Source organism: Malus domestica, chromosome 07 (genome assembly GCF_042453785.1).
Source record: "Malus domestica chromosome 07, GDT2T_hap1".
In the NCBI taxonomy this organism is placed as follows: Eukaryota; Viridiplantae; Streptophyta; class Magnoliopsida; order Rosales; family Rosaceae; genus Malus; species Malus domestica.
Window position 1 is genome coordinate 34,343,393 of NC_091667.1, and position 22,698 is coordinate 34,366,090.

A 22,698-nucleotide genomic window follows, 5' to 3' on the forward strand; every position below is an offset into this window, starting at 1 on the left:
CTTTTCGTTTGATATCTTGTATCAAGTATGGAAATTTCATCTTCGAAACAAAATTCCGTTGTTAAACATAGATGTCCAACCTATTGAAAATATCACAAGGCGAAATAATTTCAGCAAGTTATGTCAATAACTAGCAACAGTGTACAAGACGGTGGAGTTTGTTCCAAAAGATTTAAATCCGAATTACAAGATAAACGAAAATAAGCCAAATTGTGAACAACATAATTCATTTCAATCCTATCATTTTGGTGTCATGTGTTTAAATTTGAAGCAACGGTTATCTTACCAAATTAAGCCCCAGTTTGGGGTTGAGGTGATTTTAAAAAAAGCTCCTATGAAAAAAAGCTGGGAGTGTTTTTGGTGTTTGGTAAACTTAAAAAAAAGGGCTTATTTTGGAAGCTGCTGTGAGAATAAGCTGAAATCAAAGGAAAAAGCTGAAGCTGCAATTTGTAGCTTTGAAAAACTGGCTTTTTTTCAAAGCACACAGAACTACAGTGCTCCTTTAATGAAAAGATCCACTATCAGACTGCTTTTTTTTTCAAAAGCACTTTTACAAAAAAGTTTACCAAACACTCTGCTGATTTATTTCACAGCCGCTTATTCTCACAGCACAACCGCTTATTCTCACAGCAGCTTTTTTTCAAAGCACAGCAATACCAAACCAGCCCTAAGAATAAGACGAGGATAGTTGTTGTAATTAAATTGACATTTTCAAACTTTGTGTATATCTAAAGGGTGCTGTATAACACACCATTTTTTACTTGTCATGCATTCCTTTTAATTTTCGACCGTCAAATTAAATAAATTAAAAAAAATCAAATGATATAAAATAACAAAGATGTGTGTAGATAGTATCACCGTATCAAAAAATTGAGACACTAAAAACATGATAGACCAAAGAGGCTACAGCGAGGCACCCACCACCAAAGCAAAGAAAAGAAAAACACTTCGCCAAAACTGTCAGTAAAACTACATTTTCCCATCTCTTTGCGTGCAGAGAGAGAGAGTGAGAGCAGAAGAAGATGTGGTTCTTCAGAAGAAAAGGGCCATCAGGGTTCTCATCATCTTCCACAGCAGAAGAAGTTACTGAAGGGATTGATGCCACTGGTCTCACCGCCATTGTTACAGGCGTGGGAATTTCCATTTGCTTCTTCTTTCTTTAAGTTTGATATGCAGATGGTATGCTTTCTTCAACTATTATTCCGTATTCTTATGGGAAAATGCTCTTTGGTTCTGCATATTGATGTTGCAGGAGCATCCAGTGGTATTGGCACCGAAACCGCACGCGTTCTTGCACTGCGTGGCGCCCATGTGGTTATGGCAGTGAGGAACATGGCTGCCGGTAAAGATGCAAGAGAACAAATAGTGAAGGCAATCCCCAGTGCCAAAGTTGATGCCATGGAATTGGATCTCAGTTCGTTATCATCCGTTAGGAAATTCGCATCGGATTTCAATTCCTCTGGTCTTCCTCTAACATCTTAATGTAAGAAATGGGCAGAAATGGCATAAGAGAGAAGCATGCAGTTAGATTTCTTCATTTCACTTGAGTGATGATGTACACTACATACATGATGACGATGATACAACAAAATAGGTTGTTCAAGACAGCATTATACAATGTTACATATGAGCCCACAAAAAATCAGTGCCGAAAACAGAACGTGTAGGCTTCAAAAATCTCCCGACTGACTATTTCGTTAACAAGTCCGGCCCCGGCATAGTCTCCATCTTCTGTACAGCAGTTTCAGACCCAAAAAATTGTTCCAAAGCTAAATGGTATTTGCCTCTTAGCTTTTTCTTTTCCTTCTATATGAACATCTCAAAGAATATACATTTCTTGCTGCCTTGAGTTTCTTGCTTACCAGAGGAACTGCAATGGATCAGATCATCAGAAGCCATCCTCGTCGGCCAAAATCAAGCATATTTCATAGCTCCAATCAGTCAAGCACTCAATGTTCTACAAGTCAAAACCGCATCTATGTACTACAAGAGTATGTTATTTGTCAGGATGTGAGCTTGATATGCATAATTCCGGAATCCGTTCCATCTCATACGAGCCTGAACACTAAGCCATGCCATGCAAAAGAGTTGTCTGCTTCCAGCCACTAACTCTCCGGAGCTTCAACCTTATTCCGCTGTTCTTCAACTTTTGAGTTTTTATTGTACAAAATATACTTTCATCATGATGGATGGTTGATAATGGTCTGGTTAACTTGGGAGCTTGAACTGATTGATGGTTCCATCAAAACAAGTTAGACACCATTTGTGCGGTTCGGCAAAGGAGAGTTGGGACTTAAATCCAGTTTAAGGTTCATCTTAACATGATCCTTAAGGAGTTGGCGAGACACCCGATCAGCTAAAACTGATTGTCCATCATACTGCTCTGCGTGGGCATGCCTTACAAACTGCTTTCCCAGAACATCATTTTCGCAGGGTATCAGTTCCGAGAAGATATGAGATCCTGGCTGCTTCCCTCGAAACATGTCAGGACATGAATCATGATAGGACGAAGGACCATTGACATAAAGACCATTCGAGGGCTTTGAAATTCCTCCAAAACCCTCTTGCAAGTTGATGGACTGGTTCATGTGAATAAATGGAATGGCACCACTGCCACCTGTAAGAGGAGTGGATGAGCCCGAAGTAGTATGTGGGCTAGATATAGGTGAAGGTGACATTCTTCCATTTAGGTGTGGTGGTGACCTTGAGTGCAATAGAGGGCTTCCAATGGGTGAGACGGGGCATGATATGTTCCTGGGAATATGGATCTCACTGCAGTTCAGGCAAATAAGATCAAAATCTCATTATCAAAATGTTGTCGTATGCATCATCACAGATGTTGTCGTACACATCACCGGAGAGAAACATAGAGATAGATGGATATATACATAAATGTATGTGTGTGCGTGTGTGAGAGAGAGAGAGAGAGAGACCTGGTATGGTTATTAGTTTTTGAAACTCTAGATGAATGAATTGCAAGCCTATCTGAATCCAAGTTGGAGAAATTCCTTCCTTGCCCAATACCCTGACAATGATCAATAAAACACAACAGATGAAAATAAGAGGCAAGAAGAGAGGACCCGTGCAAATAACAGCTGCTTCATCAAAGTCCAATAAAGGATTCATAAATGTTTTTATACTTGATGAAACACAAGGAAAGAATTTCAATCCCTCAACGGATAGAGACACTAAAACACAGATTTCAACATCTGTATTCTCTCTACATATTGGGACTGGGTTGGGTTGTAATGTGAACTCATGAGTTCTTAGCACACATTTAGGAAATAACAGATATAGAACCTGATAGCATGCACTATGCTCAAACATAAATGAAAAAATGATCACAAAACTACCAACACCGTAAGACACCAATTTTACATTTGTGGTAAAAATGGAATTCATACCAGTGCTTTCACTCCATTTGTAATCCCAGAGGATGGATCAGAAGGCTCAGTGCTCAACATAGATCTTTCCAAAGGCGCAGCATATTTCACAAAAGGATGCTCCAAAAGCTGGGCAGCTGTAGGACGATGTAGTGGATTTCTCTGTAAGCATTGCCTTATGAAATCCTTTCCATCATCCAAGAGGCTATCTGGCATTGCTGGAAGTTCTTTGCTATTCCCAATCTTAAACATGGCAGCAACCTTTTAACCACAAAAAGAAAAATATTACACAATGTAAAGAATACTTGAACAGCCGCAATGATCTCAATCTCAAATTCAAATTCTTATAACCCCCAGCCCTACATCCAATAAATAAATAAATGTACAAAAGTATTTGTTTGTAGATAATAGATATATATTCTTACCCCTTCATACTGGCTCCAAGGTGGTTTTGTCGTAGCCATTTCCAAAACAGTGCACCCAAGACTCCATATATCCACAGCAAGGTTGGCACCGCTTGAGTTCTTTATAACCTGGGCAAGCAACCAAAATGAAGACCTAAGTAAACCCATCAAGAAGCATGTCATTGACGAGAAAAATAGAAAAAGTAGAAGCAATCTAACCTCAGGTGCCATCCAGTAAGGGCTTCCCTTAAATGATAACGGACATGACTGCCCGGTGATCTGAAAAGCACACAAGATAGTGGGTTATGGTTTGCAATATCATGTCAAACTCCTTTAATCATATCGAGATTAAGTATGCCTGCGCCTACATGCTTGGCCATCCCAAAGTCTGCCAACTTGACACGTCCATTTGGGTCTACAAGTATATTTGCTCCTTTAATATCCCTGAACATGAAAGATGCTTAATGTTTAGTAATTACATCACGATCAGTATATTACAACGGTTGAATTTATGCTTCAAATTACTTGATCAAGAATAGATAATGAATTTCACCTGTGAACAGTGTTTTTAGCATGTAAATATGCCAGCCCCGACAAGATTTGCTTAGTATAACTACGAATTGCTAGTTCGCCAAATTGCCCATAGTCTTGGAGAAGTTTATATATGGAGCCACCAGATACATACTCCAAATATATATATAGTCGGTCACCAACCTGTTATAGGAATGAATATCAGCATAAATTACTGTGGTTGCTTGAATCTTCAAATAAAAGTTAATTTTGCAGAAAATGTGGCTCTATGGGGTCCAATCTAGAGTGCGATGCTTAGCTTCTCCATAGACCAGTGAACTAACAACTTCTCAATGTGTAGAGATTAAGCTTCACTCATAAGTGATAACTAAGAAATGTAATATTGACAAAAAAGACAAATGAAAGATCGATATTTAAATGTGTACTAAAAATAATATATCATGGACAAAAGACTTACTGATTCAGACCCATAATATTGCACAATATTTGGGTGCCGTAAACGGCTCAATAAAGCAATTTCCTGTCAAAACGTTGCAACATAAGAGTCAAATAAAATAAATGAAGGAAAGCATATAACTTTTGTCCAAGGAAGGAACTTGAAACCTAAAACAAAATACCTGGTTTAATTGCTTAGCGCTTTCCTTTGACTTTGCATCATCAGAAAATAATGTGACCTCCTTCATCGCACACATTTCACCATTTTCACTGAACAAAGTTGGTAATAAAAAATCAGATGGGCATAAATTTCACATACAAGCAACCTATGAGAAAAACTAATTTATTGAGATAAAATGGATATTTTTTTTTTCTACACTTGGCCAAATCATCAAGCAAATATCATTCAGAACGTTCCATTAGCATTAGCTCCCTGAATTTTATATCCTTTAGAGTATTAACGGCTAAGTACTTAGATAAATGATTGCTTAGTTGTGTGAGAGAGAGAGAGAGAGAAGAGAGAGAAAAGAAATGTATTTGGGTATCTAGTATCTACCTATTAAAACCAACATAAACATGTCCAAAAGTCCCTCTACCCAGCAGCTTTCCCTTTTTCCAGCGTGAACCAGGGCTTGGTGGGTTCTCTGCCCTTCCCGGACTTCGTGGCACAGAAGGAGATGTTGCTGCTGAATTTGAATGAGAAAAAGGGGAAGCAATTGTAATTGTCGGGGGAAGAGGTAAACGGTGACTTTGTTGTTTCCCATCATCAGCCCAGCTTGTCTGTGTCTCATTGGGAGTCCCTCCTGCTCTAGGGTGAATAGGCGTAACAGCACCACTCTGAATTCTTGAGCCTGGCCCTGGGCTTGTCATTCTGGGACTAGGTACCGGAGAATACTCAGGGCTACCCCTGCTTTGTTGCCAAAACAGCGGTCCAGACATATCCCCTCCCATTGAATTATGCCCAGAATTGTGACCCGAACCTGGACTGGAGCAGTGGCCAGATCCAAGTAGAGTGACATCTGTATAAGTTTTTGCAGCCCAGAAAGCAGAGTTCACGACTTGCTCAGTGCCAAATGCTCTCACTGGGCTTCTAGAAGGACTTGACAATGAGCTGTCGGGAGCACTCCACAAAGCTCCATTATAAGGAACCTGTAGGTTTGGCACATGGCTGCCTAAAAGTCTCCATTTAGGCAATGTAGGGGAAACGTGATTACTGAAAGAAATGTTAGCTGATTTTTTTGGCTCTCTTGAGAGTACTGGAGCAACAGTGGATGACTGATCCTTGAGCATCACACTTCATAAAAATTGCAGAAAAAATGTCAGGGATGAGCAAGCTAAAAGAATTACAAATAAATCATGCGCAATCATGCATATTAAAAAAACATGCATACTAGTAGCATAGTGGCATGTGCAATAAATGAAAGCTCACCTGCAAGGGCTGCCAGCAGCCGTTCTAGGACCATTGTCATAGTCAGTTGCCTGAGGGCTACGATGGCATGATGAGTCAGCTGGATCGTCACTATCAACAGAGCTCTCACTAGAGACTGAATCAGTGACCATGTCTCCATCTACGTCTGTATGATTTGACCTACTACCGATGCACGCAGGTCTCGGGAGAGGTAGAAACGATAATGGCTTAGAGCCTTTTTCTGATCTCGGTTTTGTTGATATACTAATTCCAGAATTTGTACGAGCAACATGAGCAGGATGTAGACCAGGAAGTGGAAGTGGCTGAGCATTAGTCCTTTCAGCAAAACTTTGACATCTGGCAACATTTTTTGAGGGTGAAGGAGATCTTGATTCTATAGGGGATTGACATCCTTTTTCCGAAATTGTGTCATTGCAATTTCTTCGAGATCCTCCTGATCTATTATTCACTCTACTTTCTGAAGAAAACTTAAATTTCCGATGTAAAGAGTCAATGAAACTTTCCTTTCCTGCCTTCTTCTTTGCTTCTTTGGACGACGACTTCCCCCACCATGAAGGCATATTTCTCATACACGGTTTTCAAAATCCAAGGGAAAGTGCTTTAAAGGTAGTTCATTTTCTAGCATTAGAAGTCAATTGTATAACACCATTACATGGGTTACCAATCCGTTACACAAGTTCACAATTAATTCAGCAAATTATCAAAATCTGCAGGGATAAAGGCTGCATGTCAGTAACTCTATTTAAAGGATCTCTATGTTAGTTAATAGACCAAAAGCTATGCTACAAAAACAACCAAAATTAAGTAAAGTCCACTAGCACCTAAATCTTGCGGTCTAAAATTTGGTAGATCACAGGAGTATGACTATATCAAATACTCGTGCTGTACTCCCAAACCCGGCTTCAAACGACACTTAGTGAACTCAACAAATATGGATCATTGAAATTTACAGTGCAATATAATATCCATACACTAAGTTAAATTAGCTCACACCCACTTCTTTCCAATCCCCAAGCCTTAATCTTTGTTTGGTTCCTGAGAAAAGCAGCAAATTGCAAACGAAACCCATAATTTCAAATCCAAACCTTGATAAGTTGGGTCATGTAAAACAACACAAAGACTCTGATTTCAACGAACACAACGGACGTATTGCCTCCAATTTTCAATACCCAGAACCAAAAATAACGGTAACAACAACGTTCAAATTTTCCCTTTCATTTTCTTTCCCCAATGTTCTCGGGAACCAAACAAAAAGTTTCGATCCCAAATTGCTCACTGCCACAAGCTCGCAACACAGATCTACTTGCAAACTTAAACACTCATACAGAATCCACAGACAATTAAATTAACTCAAAAAATCAGTAATTTACTAAACTTGGATAACAGACAAAACAATACTCACTGTAAATTTTCAGGAGCTGCAAAATCCGAGCTGAACCCACTTGGAATCTGGCACGAATCTCGACGATAATTTGATGGGCTTCTTCTGATTGCACAGTGAAATAGCTCGGAAGAACAAAATCCCTGGAAATGAAGGACGTAAAGGGGATTGGATTATGAGGAATTTGATTTGATGTAGCTCCCTTGTTTCAATTGAAAGGAAGAAGAGATTCGTGGCTTTTAGAGAGAGAGAGAGAGAGAGAGAGAGAGAGAGAAAGAGTATTCTATTCTGAGCTCAAAAGACATTAATAAGTTGTCTGGAGCTGCTGAGTTTTCATTTTTATATTTTACTTTTAAAATACAAACTGGTGATGAAAGTAACTCTTTCTCTCGATATCTTACTATCAATTTACGAAATTTATGTTTATGATCAGACTTATTCGTATTATAAATTATTATATACAGATTTTTCATGTAAAAATTTAGAAAAATATGAGACTATTTTTTGTATAAAACAAATGATCGGAACCAATAAAAATATTATGAATATCTACCTATTTTGCTATAACTAACTGATAAAAAAACATTACTTTTAATTAATTTTTAGTGTATTGTTAGCTATAATACATGTACTTTTGACCGAATCTTATTTTACCCCCTATATTTTATGAGTGTAACTAAAGACCATTGTAATTGTCAAAGGCATAATTTCCTACATCCACTAATTATTTTAATAAAAAAAATGTGGCAATGGTGATTATTAGGGCACATTTACGTAAAGGTAATAGGCATCAAGAAAAAGAATTGAATTCCGATTACGGAATACTTCAGTGTTTACCGAGAATCAAAATTTAGTGGGTCCCACACAAATTTTGGAATCCTATTCCCAAATGTGGAGGAATTGGACTCCTAATAATTGGATTGTATTTGGATTCCGGATGATTGAGGGGATGCGGAATCCATTTTTCATACCCATTGTGCCCTCGCATAAAAGTTGAAATTCCAAAGAAACCCAAGCTCTTGTCCCTAATGTTATCCCTCTCGTTCTCCCTCACCACCGTCGCACATCCCTTGCCTTTCCCGGGACACAGACCTAGCCACCATCATCTTCCACAACAATTAAACCACAAAAGTATATCAAATCACAGACCAAGAAGAACCTTGCTGCAATTTTAGTAGGTAATCAAGGCTGGGATATGGAAGGAGAGAGCATGAAAGGTTCTTCGCAAAGGTGGGGTTGATCTGTAGTAGAGAAAAAAGGGGAAATTTTAGAATGGGGTGGGCGGCAGTAGGTAGGCAACAGAGAAAGATGGGATAAATTTTAGAAAGGGAGAGGGTCGGGAGAAAGATGGGGAAGAGAGGGTCACACACAAAAAAAAAATAAAAATAGGAACAATGAAGAATAAAGAAGTTTTACTAAAAAATAAAAAAGAAATTTGTTCTCTCTACTAAAAATAAAAAAATGATGGGTTTTGGCCTTTTTTCATCAAAAAAAAAAGAAAGATTAAAAGTTTTATTAAAAATAATTAGCATATAAAATAGATTAGTTCAACTAGGAGTATTTTAGTAATCATATTAGTTTTCATTCCGATTCATAAGAATTAGTAAACAGTTTATATATATTAATGTCTTTTTTACTCCAATTCCAGACAGTTTTAGTAAACAACTCTAATAGGAATCTGATTCTGGTTACACCTCATTCCAATTCCTCCTTAATCTAATTCTTCTTCAATTCAGTTTCTCTTAATTTAATTACGGATTAGTAAACGCGCCCTTAATGTGGCGGTCATGTCATCACGTTATATTATTGATTTGTTTCATTCTGTTATAATATTCATATTTTTAATGAATTATATCATAAAATCATACGATGTTTTATATGATATCATATTTTTTTATATTCATATTATAATACGTTAATTAAAATTACTTTGTGATAGTATGCGATTGTCACTATAAAATTCTAAAACATAAAAACATTTGTATGTTTTATGAAAATATTGTAGAAAAGGTAAATTGAGTAGTCTAGGGACAACTTGATTATATGTGCCTAAAAAACAAAGAACAGACAACTTGATTGATACCCAACTTTTAATTATAAAGTAGTGCCGTATCTTCCCTTTTTTTATTCATCATAAAGCATACTCATGCCATCTAATTCAAATTAGCATGTTACAAACTCACAAGTAATAAGATCAACTAACCTTACTTAGTGAAATACATAATGTTTTTATTTTTTAATGAGATAAAAATGATTTTATTAAAACGTTAAGAATATGTATAAACTAATAGAAGCTAGGGGTTCATCATAAGACTAATTGACAATATGGAAAGTAGTCTAGCTAAACACGTGGACAACACAAATCGGGTGATGTGGAATACGTGTAGCCGTTAAGCTTCACAAGCAAGACAACCTGACTCTAGTACCATAAAGAAGATAGAATTTCATTATAAAATCAATTGGCAGTATGAGGAGTAACTCAACTACTTATAAGTACACGTAAGGTCTCTCATTCCATTAATGTGAGATTCATTATCAACACAAATTTCAAAAGGGGTATCTGAATTTAAATCAAAAAGCTTTTCAAACCAAAAATACTTGAAAGCAAAAAAAATAAGAAAAACTAATGAAAATGGCTTGAAAACTTTGAGTTTTAACAATAAGGACAAAATAAAGGGTAAAGTAAATAGTACCAGGTTTGACTTTTTAGTGTAAAAATATGGTTTTTTATTAAAGTGAACAGTATCGCGGACTTTTCGTTAAAACTCCAAAAAAAATAAGGACAACTTGGTCAATCTAATAGACACGACATTGACGGTATGTGAGTTTAAATTACACAATGTTAATTATAGATTTTGTTAAGTGGTAATTTTGTTTTGTACAAACTTTTTTGTTTGTTGGTGTCTACTCATTTAAATCATTGTTTGGGTATGGCAAAATGGCAGCAGAACAAAATGAGCTAGGGTTTGTCATCATATCATACCATCATTTTGTTGGAACCAAATATTAACACTTCTTAATATGTGCAATCAGAACAAAATGAATTGAACCATCCTATTGATTGATGGGGAATCCAATTCCTCCTCTAAAATTCAGTGTGGGTCCCACTATTTTTGTTATTATCCAATATTCAGTAAACATTAAAGTATTCCGTATTCGGAATTCAATTTTGTTTTTTTTTTTTTCGATTACCTTTACGTAAACGTAGCATAATATTTACATAATGATCTTTGATTCATTATAGGATAAGATCATTGAGGAAGTTGTTATCGGTACTTTGAAAAATTATTATAAAAAGAGGTACATGAGGGTATTTTGAGTATGATATGTGGTATTCAATACACTGAGAATATTAGCTATTAAATCATTGATAAAAAATTTATGACGAAGATCTAAGGCAAAAAATTATGACACTTAAGATACACCGTAATATAGGAGAATTTTGGTAGTAAATGGTAATGTGCCTCTTCTTCACAAAATTTAGTACCCATCAAAGTATATATTGAGTTTTTAAATATTTGTTTTTCTTTTTTGTTTGCTATAGAAAGTCAAATAGTTTTTACCCTATTAAAAGAAAGAAAAACTAACGAAAAGTCCAAAAAAACTTCTCTTTTAACGAAAAATCATTTTTAAATGTATAGTGAATAGTACCAGTTAAAGGTAAAAATGTAGTTTTTCGTTAAAAGTGAACAGTACCATGAGTGTTTTGTTAAAACTCCCTATTTTAAATTTCATATTAATATTTTTTTTCTTCTGAATATCTAACTAAAATGGAATTTCGAGCATGTGGGAGGTCCCCCCAATAAACAAAAAATTGTGAGAGGTTCAAAATTCGATGCTCTGAGTTAGCGAGTCTACTTGACTGTGGTTGCGGGCAGGGTGAAATTCCACATGGCCTCTCTGGATCCGAAAGAGGTGGATAACCGTATTTTGCCACCACTTGTTCTCCAAATAAAATTTTGAGCATGTAAACGAACCATTGTCCTCCATCGTGGCCGTCAATGACTGGATGTTTGTGGTGGTCTCCTTGAGTTTCATACACTTCTCGTTGTTGTGCAGAAAATGGTTGGTGTGTGAGCATATAGCGGTCCCTTAACAACATGCGATAAAATCTCTCCTCATGTAAAGAGATCAATACTTCTCCATGCAAATAAGACGTATCAAATGAGTTTTTTTTTAACAGATAGTTCACTGTTTAAATATGCGGCTAGCATTCATTAGAAAGATGACACTACTCAGATTATGCATTGGTTGCACGAAAGCTTTCACTGGACACATCATGTGGAAATGCACTCTTTGCTTTTCGAGTTGAGGCCGCCTACGATACAAAAACACTCCAAAAATTTCAAGCTTCAAATTGTGATTGTGAAAGTTTGTGAATCTTTCGTCGTAGCTGACTTCGCACACGAGATACATGCGGGCCGTCTCCTTGTTTGTTTGTTTTCTTAATTCGTGATAATCTTAGGATGAATATATGACGTTTTGTTTTTGTTTTCACACTGCATTTTTAGTCACAGTTTGAGGTGGAGAGATCCGGTCGCATATGTCGCACTTTGGTAGTCTTATTCACCGAAAACATGGTACAGGAATTAAGGAATTAATATAATATTATTATGGAAAAAAATACTAAATTAATTTCTTAGGAATTAGGATTGATTTTATTTGGTATTTAAAAGCTTAGGGGCAGAGGACGCTCCCCCATCTCAGAGTCAAAGCATTAGGCCATCTCCAACCAACTCAGTTAAAAGGTTATAGGGCTAAAAATTGCTCGGAATGACACGAAAATCGTCTTCAACCGAGGGCTAGGCCAAAGGGCTTATGGGCCCCACCGAGTCCAAACCCTCAAATCAGACCAACGGGTTGGCCATTTCTAACCAACCAGCCAGCCCTCCAGCACCAGAATGTCAAGCTTGACATTTTGCCAGCCTTCCAGCTCAACCCATTTGAATGTTAACGGTTACCTGGTGTTAGCATGACACCAGCTAGCAGCGGCTAACTAACCTCATGCTGCTGTCAAGTTACCGTTAGAATTTGAATTATTCTTTTTAAGACGAATTTAAAAAATAAAATCTAATTTTTTTTCCCTATAAATACCTACACCATTTCTACAACATTGAAAGCTGAAGATAAGAAGTGCCACGTAGATAAGAATCCTATCTAAAATTTGCACAACCAATTACATCTCGACACGTGGCACTAGAAATCCAATATGAAAAATTATTAAGATTACATAAAGATAAGAAATCTGAAAAGTTACTCACTTTAACAACATGTGTCACTCGAAATCCTATCCAAAAAATTATTGAGATTACATAAAGATAAGAAATTTGGAGAGTTATTCATGTTAGCGACACGTATAACTCGAAATCCTATAAAAAAAAATTAAAGATAAGAAATTCGGAGGCTTATTCATTTGACAACAAATGACACTCAAAATATGTCCGAAAACCTTATTTTAATATAGTAGTTTAATTTAATTAACCGTATTAATTCAATTAAAATCATAAATTATGTTTGGCATATGACCCTTTAGCCCCCTTGGTTGAAGATGATTTTTTGTCAAAGAGCAATGTTTGGCCTATGACCATTTGACATCCTCGGTTGGAGATAGTATAAAATATAGTCTAACACTATTCATTAAAATATAATTTCTTGCAGAGTTATAGGGATATAGGGCTAAAAGGAGTCCCTTGGCCCTCATTCGCTTGGAAATGACCTTATTACAAGTATCTTTGAGAACCTACACTTATTTTTTTATTTTTTTTTTACAGACCGCCTATAAGAGAGATTTTTTTGCAACGAAACTCAAACTTAAGCCTTAATTAATGAAAAAATTATCCTTGCTAACTTAACCTGTTCTCGTTAATTATTTTATAATTGATTTTCATTGGAGGAAAATTCTGTTTCTTTTGTATTTTGTACCAATTATTTTGCTAAACGTAAGGCAAGAGTTTGGTGTTGGGGGTGAAAGATGGCCAACCTACACACAAGGGGATGCACCAAAGCTATTTCAGGCTAAAATTTGTGGGGCCATGGATCGCACGTGTCGTGCTCCCACAATCCTTTTCTTGTGTAATGATTTGGCTTTTGCTTTATGTTGGGGCCAAGTCGGAATGTTAGATAATTATATTTTCACGTACTGTTATAAATTTATGTGTTATAATATAGACAAACATGATTTTTTAAGAATTGTAAGCAGAAGTTGAGTAATAAGCAGATGAAATTATTAAATAAATAATATTACATGGCAGAATGCGTCACACTAAAAAAATGAACTCCAAGGGAGGTGGGTATAGTTTAAAAACTTTCTCAACGCATTGATACTCATTCATCAATGTTACTTGAATCATACTTGAAATGGCTTCTAAGTTCCAAGTTATGATAGCCGCCAAGACATGACAAAATAGCCTTCTCATTCTTCTTAAGCTAAAAATCATTATGTTTCAAGGAATATACACACAAAACTGTTACAAACTTTTAATTAAAAATAGAACTCAAAGCAACGTCAGAAAACACTAAATTGTTGTGGCCGAATTTAACTAAAGGAGAGAGACAGAGTGCGACGGTAGAGAGAAAAGAGAGGTGTAGGAAAATTATGTGTGTATCTTTTTCCCTTACCTTGTGCATTTATTTATAGTAAACATAAGGAGCTTACTTGTCTTACAAAAAAGAAAGCCTAAGATCTTCTAGATTACACATAAATCTTAAATATAATTTATTAGTATTTACACAATCACTAACTACAACATAAACCATAACATACTACAAAAAAGTGTTGGTTTTGGGTTTCTTTAGTTTATTTTTTATTAAAAGTTTTAGATTTAATACTTTACATGTATTTAATACAATTACTATCACGACGATCAAATGATGATTGGGTAAAATACATCTATTGAATTATATCTAATTGTCAAATAATAGTTGCATGAAAATATATGTAAGTATTATAGCCAATCCCAAAAGTTTGATAACGGTCTTTAGCAATTTAGCACTACAATAGTCATCATGACTGATTCTATATGTATTTACCACTAATCAAGTATATATGTCCTGTAAGGCCCAAAATCTAACTACTCTACAGGCCCATAATTTTTTCTTCTCTATTTTTTTTTCCGGTCAAAAGGCCCATAATCCATCTATTTCAAAAGCAATTGAACCCAAAGGCTGATGGCCTACAGATTATAGTAAAATTTCACATAGTACAACGGTCTAATGATATTCATTTTCACTTATAAATGAGAAGTCTTAGGTTAGATTCTTACCATAAGCTAATTTTGAACCATTTTATTGTTAGCTCGTTGTGAGGCTAAGCTCACTCCCCTAGTGAAAATAATATCGTTTGTTAAAAAAAAAAAAACCAAGGACTGTAACCAATAAGGCTCCGTGCTTTGCGAGGATCAGGGGAACTTCTATCGTACGCATCTTTGCCCTTACTTTGCAAAGAGGTGGTTTTCATTGCTCGAACCCGTGACCTTTCGGTCACAAAGGAGCAACCTTTTCCATACAAATGTAGAAATAAAACTATATAAAGATGCTTGCTTTCTTTGTTGTCCAAATGTTTCATCTAATTAGTGTTAAACCAATAGCAGTGACTATAAGTGTGGAGGGGACTCCAAATTTCAGATGGCTCCAGAAGGACAATGTGTAGGCAAGTTGTGGAGATTGGCGAGCCTGCTCGCACACTATCAAGTTGGCTGCTGATCCCAAAAGCGACAGGTTTCCGGCCACGGTGCTCACCCAAGCTAATAGGAGCCACGCCTTCTTCTCCTCCGCGGCAGAGATTAGGGCCGCCGACGCTGCCACCCGCCCTCCAAGCAACAAAACTATCCAACATAAAAGAAAAAAAAACATGCATGTTAAGTGGCAGCTGAAAGTGTGAGAATATTTTGGTTCTTATAGAGTGCAAACGGAAAATAATATCAGCATACAAACCAGTTGGTACATTTGAAGCCAAATTTGACAGCACAAGTATGGTGACTGCAAGAACATATATGCCGCTAGCACGATCAATTTGCGCATGCGGCTCCATGAAGTCCCAAAGATCGCTTGGAATGCCGGTCTTGTTGAATCCATTGACGGTTATAAACATTCCGCAGAAGAAAATCAAGAGTGAATAGGAAACCTGTCAAAGAAAGAAAGAAACTTGTTACATTTGTAATCTAATCTAACGTTCGGAGTGAACTTCGTGCTTGTGAAACTTACCTTTTCTAGGCTTGGACGGGCATCCGTGAAGTCAAGAACAACCAGAGCAAGTGCAGCAGTAATCGCACACCACGACATATTGAGGCCCATAAGCAGTGCAATCAGCATTCCTATAGTAATAAGGTAAACACCAGATTTCCACAATATCCTTTTCCATCTTGTGGTCAGATGTTCCTTCCCTTCCAATGACTCCGTAGGAAATGCATCTGTTTGTCTATCGTTCGATGGAGACCTTTTTGATGGGATTGTTTCGTCCCTTTTATGAGAAGACAAATCATTTATCTCCTCTTTTGATGCACTTGAAATTCTTGCTGACTCTATCACGCCACTAGGAACCTTGTTTACTTCATTCTCGCTAGAAGGTAAGCGGTTTCTAAGAGTCTCGAAATTACCTATGCTCACATTAACATTCAGAGAACTTTGCACAGTCGGGGTTTCCAATCTAGAGTTCATTTCTTGAGAGTTTAAGGATGTACTATGTGTTAATGTAGCTGGATCTTCCTCATCCATCTGGACAGACAACAATCTCCAGAACATACATAGAAGAATCAAAGCATTCACACAAACTCCCACAAGCATCGCAGGGAGAATTCCAATCACAAATGTCCCAAAAGATATCTTACTCTGAACAGCTATAACAAGGTTTTGAGGATTGCCAATCGGGGTTGCTGCAGACCCAATGTTTGCACTCGAGGCAAGGGCGAGTAGGAAAGGATGAGGTGGGAGGTTATGTTGTCCTGCAACTTCTAAAACAAACTCGGTCAAAACCACGCAAGAGGTGTCATTGGTGAAGAGAGCGCTCGAAACTGCAGAAATCAAACAGATTCGACAGAGCAAGTCCTTTGCCCCTTGAGTTTTCCACATGAGCAACTTGCCCAAATACTTGAACATATCTGCTCTTTCGAGATAGATACTCACAACCATTGTCCCAAACAGAAGACCAATGATTGGGAGATCAATAGCAGCGTATGCTTGATCAGGAGTTAAGACTCGGAAAACAACCGTAAGCATTGCCCCGAGGAGGGACCCTGCAGTCCTACCGATTGGCAAGAAAGGGATAGCCGGAAACACAGCCAACACCCAAAAGACTGCAAAAGCAATCGAGCCAAGAACCACTTTGACTGGAGAAGGCATTGCCATTTTTCCAACTTAAGACTGGATGTGCTCCCTCCTGTGCACTCAGATTTGAACCCCGTAATCTATATTAGTTTAAAGTAGAATATCGCTTGTATCATAAGAAGCTGAAGATCTTACTCATGATAGCTAACCATAGCATCAATACGGACCAAAAACGAAAAGACCTGAACACAAAAACCAATCCCAGTTGCACAACTAGTTTTACTAAAGATTCAGCTTAGAGACTGAACACAAAAACCAATCCCCGTAATCTATATCTGTTGGGAGACATCTGTGTTTTCTTTCTGCGTTCTTTCTAGACCTGAAAATTTCTTACACGACACGTAATAACGGATTTTGGGTCAACACGATAACTAATCGGGTTATTATCGGATCACACGATAATAACCCGTTAATAATGGGTCCTTAACAAGTTTACACGAGAGTGACACGCAGGTAACCTGTTTCGACACGATAAGAAAAAAGTTATTTTGATGATTTTAATTTTTTAAACTACTAAAAAAAACTTACTATAAAATACAATAGATATAATGAATATGTATATATAGTTTATTAATTATTATTCTATATAAATTTTAAAATTTTAGTTTTATTTATTTATTTATTTTTATAGTATATTATAGGCAAAGATTGAGATTAAAAATCATAAAACACATTAAAAATAAAAATATCAAGTAATTTAAAAATACCAAACACATTAAAAAAATTATAATAATTAATTTACATGTGTGAAAAATAAGAAAAAAAATATGTAAATGCTCGTAGTCACATCCTCCACACTTTGATGATGGGTATATGATCGTTTGAATTTTTAAAACCACACAAACTCTCATGAATAGTATTTTGAAAGGAGTTCAAAATAAACAAAATTCATAATCATTAATGTATAAGTCTGAAAGATGTGAAAGCATAATAAACATTCATAATTGCATGCTCAATGCTTAAATGATGGTTACATGGCCGTTTAGATTTTTAAAACCCTCCAAATCTCATGAACAATGTTTTTTATTTGAGTGCAAAATTAATAAAATTAACAATATTATTGTAGAAGTGTGAAAAATGTAATCATTTGTAATGAAAAGCTTTACAACTTTCATGAATGGGTCAACTTCGAAATTTAGTATGTATATACTAATTTGATATTATGTTTTCCATTTTTTTTGGTCAAATTATGTTTTTCATTTTCATTTTTATTGATTTAAAAAATATTTTCTTAACAAGTAACGGGTCGAGTTATATTACCTGATAATATTAACTGGTTGATTTCGGGTCGGGATATATTACCTGTTTACTTTAACGGTATTATACGACACGACCCGTTAAGATATCGGGTATGACACGAAAACGACACGAACACGAGAAACACGACACGAATGTCAAGTCTAGTTCTTTCACACTTCAGATTAGTTAAATGATTATATAATCTTTCTTAATGTGTTTGATATTTTTATAAGGGAACCAGGATCCTCTCCTGAGCAATTCCCTAGGGATCCTAAAGATCCCGCAATCTTGTTCGTTCATTATATATCGTGCGGTAAGAAATCATTTAAAATTTAAATTTTAAAATTCAAATATGAATAGTACCTAACGAAAACTAACCGCACGATATAAAATAAACGGGCAAGATTGCGGGATCCCTAGGAATTGCTCAGGAGAGGATCCTGGTTCTTTATAAGGCTTTGTCCGTTATATAATCATTTTTAATGTGTTTGATATTTTTATAAGGCTTTGTTCCTAAAAGGTTTTCACACTTTATAAGGCTAAGTTAAATTAGCTCACACCCACTTCTTTCCAATCCCCAAGCCTTAATCTTTGTTTGGTTCCTGAGAAAAGCAGCAAATTGCAAACGAAACCCATAATTTCAAATCCAAACCTTGATAAGTTGGGTCATGTAAAACAACACAAAGACTCTGATTTCAACGAGCACAACGGACGTATTGCCTCCAATTTTCAATACCCAGAACCAAAAATAACGGTAACAACAACGTTCAAATCTTCCCCTTCATTTTCTTTCTCCAATTTTCTCGGTAACCAAACAAAAAGTTTCGATCCCAAATTGCTCACTGCCACAAACTCGCAACACAGATATACTTGCAAACTTAAACACTCACACAGAATCCACAGACAACTAAATTAACTCAAAAAACTCAGTAATTTACTAAACTTGGATAACAGACAAAACGATACTCACTGTAAATTTTCAGGAGCTGCAAAATCCGAGCTGAACCCACTTGGAATCTGGCACGAATCTCGACGATAATTTGAGGGGCTTCTTCTGATTGCTCAGTGAAATAGTTCGGAAGAACAAAATCCCTGGAAATGAAGGACGTAAAGGGGATTGGATTATGAGGAATTTTATGTAGTTTGTTTCCATTGAAAGGAAGAAGAGAATCGTGGCTTTTATAGAGAGGGAGAGAGGGAGAGAGAGAGAGAGAGAGACAGTATTCTATTCTGAGCTCAAAAGACATTAAAATACGAATTGTTGATGAAAGTAATTCTTTCTCTCGACATCTTATGATCAGATAACGAAATTTACGTTTATGATAGATTTATTCGTATTATAAATTATTATACACAGATTTTTTATGTAAAAATTCAAAAAAAATTGAGATCGTTTTTTGTTACATCCTGGTCCGGAACCCCCACTACATTCCGGCTCGACTTCACCGTAGCACAATATTGTCTGCTTTAGAACCCGACCACGCCCTCGCAGTTTTGTTTCTGGGAAGTGGGTCACACATCATGGGATTACTCTCGTGCGAACTCGCTTAACTTCAGAGTTTTGATAGAACCCGAAGCCAGTGAGCTCCCAAAATGTCTCGTGCTAAATGGAGGTGAGAATGTACATATAAGGCTAAAGATTCACTCCCTTAGATGATGTGGGATCTTACAGTTTTGTTATCGAATAGTATAAAAAAAATAGTTAGTACTAATACTGATGAAAAAAACATTACTTTTAATTAATTTTAGCGTATTTTTAGCTATAATACAAATACTCTTCACCAAATTTCATTTTACTCTCTATATTTTACGAGTGTCCACTAAAGGGCATTATAATTGCTCAAGGGCATAATTTCCTATATCCACTAATTGTTTTAATAAAAAAATGTAGCAATGGTGAAATTTATTAGTGTGACTGTCATATCATCATGTTATAATATTGATTTGTTTCCCTCATTTATAATATATATATATATAATAAATTATATTCTAAATTTATACGATATTTTATGTGATATTATATTTTTTATATTTATATTATAATACGTGAATTAAAATTACTATGTGACAGTATATAACTGTCAGTGTAAAATTAAAAAACATTTGTATGTTTTATCAAAATATTGTAGAAAAGGTAAATTGAGTAGCCTAGGCACAACCTGATTATATGTGCCTAAGAAACAAAGAACATACAACTTGATTGATACCCAACTTTTAATTATAAAGTAGTGCCGTATCTCCCCTTTTTTTATTCATCATAAAGCATACTTATGCCATCTAATTGACAATGATTTTAATAAAACGTCAAGAATATGTATAAATTGAAGAAGCTGGGTTTCATCATAAAACCAATTGACAATATAAGAAGTAGTCTAACTACTTATAAGCGTATACAAGGGTGTGACTCATTCTCAACACACACTTTCACGTGTGACGAATTTTCAAGTCAAACATATGAACAATACAAATCGAGTGACGTGAAACACGTTTGGCCGATAAGCTTCACACGTGAGACAACTTGGCTCTAATACCATGAAGAAGATAGAGTCCAATCATAAAATCAATTGATAATATGGGGAGTAACCCAACTACTTATAAATACACGCAAGATCTCTCATCTCATAAATGTGATATTCATTATCTACACAATTTTCAAAAATGGTATCTTGAATTTAAATTAGAAAGCTCATCAAACCAAAAGTACTCGAAAGCTAAAAACAAGAACAACTTGGCCAATCTAATAGATACGATATACGCGGTATGTGGGTTTAAATTACACAATGTTAATAGATTTTATTAAGTGGTAACTCTAATTCGTACAACTTTTTTGTTTGTTGGTGTCTACTCATTGAAGTCATTGTTTGGGTATGGCATAATGGCAGTAGAACAAAATGAGCTAGGGTTTGTCATCATATCATACCATCATTTTGTTTGAACCAAAGTCTAAAATATCGATATTATCCCAATATTTTCATCGAAATTTTCGTGTTTTTGGACTACCGATATTTCCGATATCATCGATATTTTAGACCTTGATAGGAACTCTATATGGTACTAAGTCACTCATGTATCTTATGCAATGTATAAAGTGTAAAATATTGTACTAATTCATTATATATAAATAATTATGATGTGTTTAAACTTCTTTCATTAATTACTACATATTTTCTACACTCACAATGTTTGCCAGCTCGATATATAATCAACTTAAATCAGTTAAATCCATCATGCAATGCATTTCCTTCCATTTTTTTTTGTGATAAACTAATAGATAATTGACTAAATAAACATCCTGCAAAGTTTCAATAAAAATTTCCAAGTTTTTCTTACAATTTCCGTGGTTTTTATTCAATTTTTATCGATATCGATAATATCCCGATATTTCCAACGAAATTTCTGTGTTTTTAGACTACCGATATTTCCGATATCATTGATATTTTAGACATTGGTTGGAACCAAATATTAACACTTCTTAATTTGTGCAATCAGAATACAATGAATTGAACCATCCTATTGATTGATGGGGAATCCAATTCCTCCAAATTTTAGAGGTGGATTATAAAATCTGTGTATGTCACATCCCGGCCCGGGTCCACCACATCCCGGGCTTGCTCCACTACCGTAGCACGATATTGTTCGCTTTGGGCTTACCATTCTCTCACGGTTTTGTTTTTTGGAACTCACAAGCAACTTCCCAGTGGGTCACCCATCATGGGAGTGCTCTGGCCTCCTTCTCGCTTAACTTCGGAGTTCCTAAGGAACCCGAAGTCAGTGAGCTCCCAAAAAGCCTCGTGCTAGGTAAGGATGAGAATATACATTTAAGGATCACTCCCATGGACGATGTAGGATGTTACAGTGTAGGTCCCACTATTTTTTTTATTCTCCAATATTCAATAAATATTGGAGTATCCCCTATTTGGAATTCAATTTTGTTTTCTTATTCCGATTACCTTTACGTAAACATGCCATAATACTAGAAAACTATGCCCGCATGTTGTTGCGAGAGTGAAAATCCAACTATAGAACATGTTCTAAAAATTTATAACTCCCAAAATATAAATGCATAGAAATCCAAACTAATACTATTTACACAGATAATGAAGGCTGTATAGATAATGTAGCGAATATTTTTTATAGGCCAGTGTCTAGATTTATACATTTTATACAAAAAAAAACATTAGCAAACACTTTGTCATTGACATACACAAATGGTTATAAATGATATTCACCCTTGGCAGTCATCCTAGTTCTTGATTCATATTAGTAGTTCCAGATAAAAGATTTGAAAACATTAGATTGTCCTTTTGTGTAAAAATTGGGGAACTGATCTTACAATGGCCTATTCACATGCAAAAAATATGGAGAAGCATTGTTCTAGTTCGAACAACAGATGATAACATTGTACGTACATCGACATCTCTTTTATAGAGATTTTACACGACAACATAAAACATAGGTGTTCAAAAGTCTTTACTTTCACATAGCTTTAGACTTTTACACACACATTTAAACTTTTACATACATCTTTAGACTTCTTTTTTACACACTTTTAAACTTTTTCACATAATTTTATAC

General features: G+C 35.7%; 2 protein-coding genes across 8 annotated transcripts; both read right to left on the reverse strand.

Moving 5' to 3' along the window:
• Positions 1-1,506: 1,506 nt before the first annotated feature.
• On the reverse strand, positions 1,507-7,889 carry LOC103439781 (mitogen-activated protein kinase kinase kinase YODA-like). Of its 2 annotated transcripts, XM_017333424.3 has the most exons (13): positions 7,585-7,877; positions 7,133-7,217; positions 6,183-6,889; positions 5,310-6,047; positions 4,936-5,023; positions 4,776-4,838; positions 4,341-4,501; positions 4,156-4,231; positions 4,007-4,066; positions 3,809-3,916; positions 3,405-3,644; positions 2,934-3,025; positions 1,507-2,772 (listed from the first exon to the last, which is right to left on the reverse strand). In XM_017333424.3, the coding sequence occupies exons 3-13, from the start codon at positions 6,749-6,751 to the stop codon at positions 2,253-2,255; spliced, it is 2,715 nt and encodes a 904-aa protein (XP_017188913.1). In that variant the 5' UTR covers positions 6,752-6,889; positions 7,133-7,217; positions 7,585-7,877; the 3' UTR covers positions 1,507-2,252. The 2 variants fall into 2 exon arrangements, with proteins under 2 accessions (XP_017188913.1, XP_008376619.1); XM_008378397.4 differs by lacking the exon at positions 7,133-7,217 and having other exon boundaries at positions 7,585-7,889.
• A 7,104-nt stretch (positions 7,890-14,993) lies between these two features.
• Positions 14,994-19,373, reverse strand: LOC103420782 (silicon efflux transporter LSI2-like). Of its 6 annotated transcripts, XM_029106174.2 has the most exons (5): positions 19,094-19,364; positions 18,776-18,965; positions 15,766-16,936; positions 15,496-15,685; positions 14,994-15,386 (listed from the first exon to the last, which is right to left on the reverse strand). In XM_029106174.2, the coding sequence occupies exons 3-5, from the start codon at positions 16,903-16,905 to the stop codon at positions 15,124-15,126; spliced, it is 1,593 nt and encodes a 530-aa protein (XP_028962007.1). In that variant the 5' UTR covers positions 16,906-16,936; positions 18,776-18,965; positions 19,094-19,364; the 3' UTR covers positions 14,994-15,123. The 6 variants fall into 6 exon arrangements, with proteins under 6 accessions (XP_028962007.1, XP_028962005.1, XP_070681588.1 ...); XM_029106172.2 differs by lacking the exon at positions 18,776-18,965 and having other exon boundaries at positions 19,094-19,373; XM_070825487.1 differs by lacking the exon at positions 18,776-18,965 and having other exon boundaries at positions 15,766-17,066; positions 19,094-19,373.
• Positions 19,374-22,698: the final 3,325 nt, after the last annotated feature.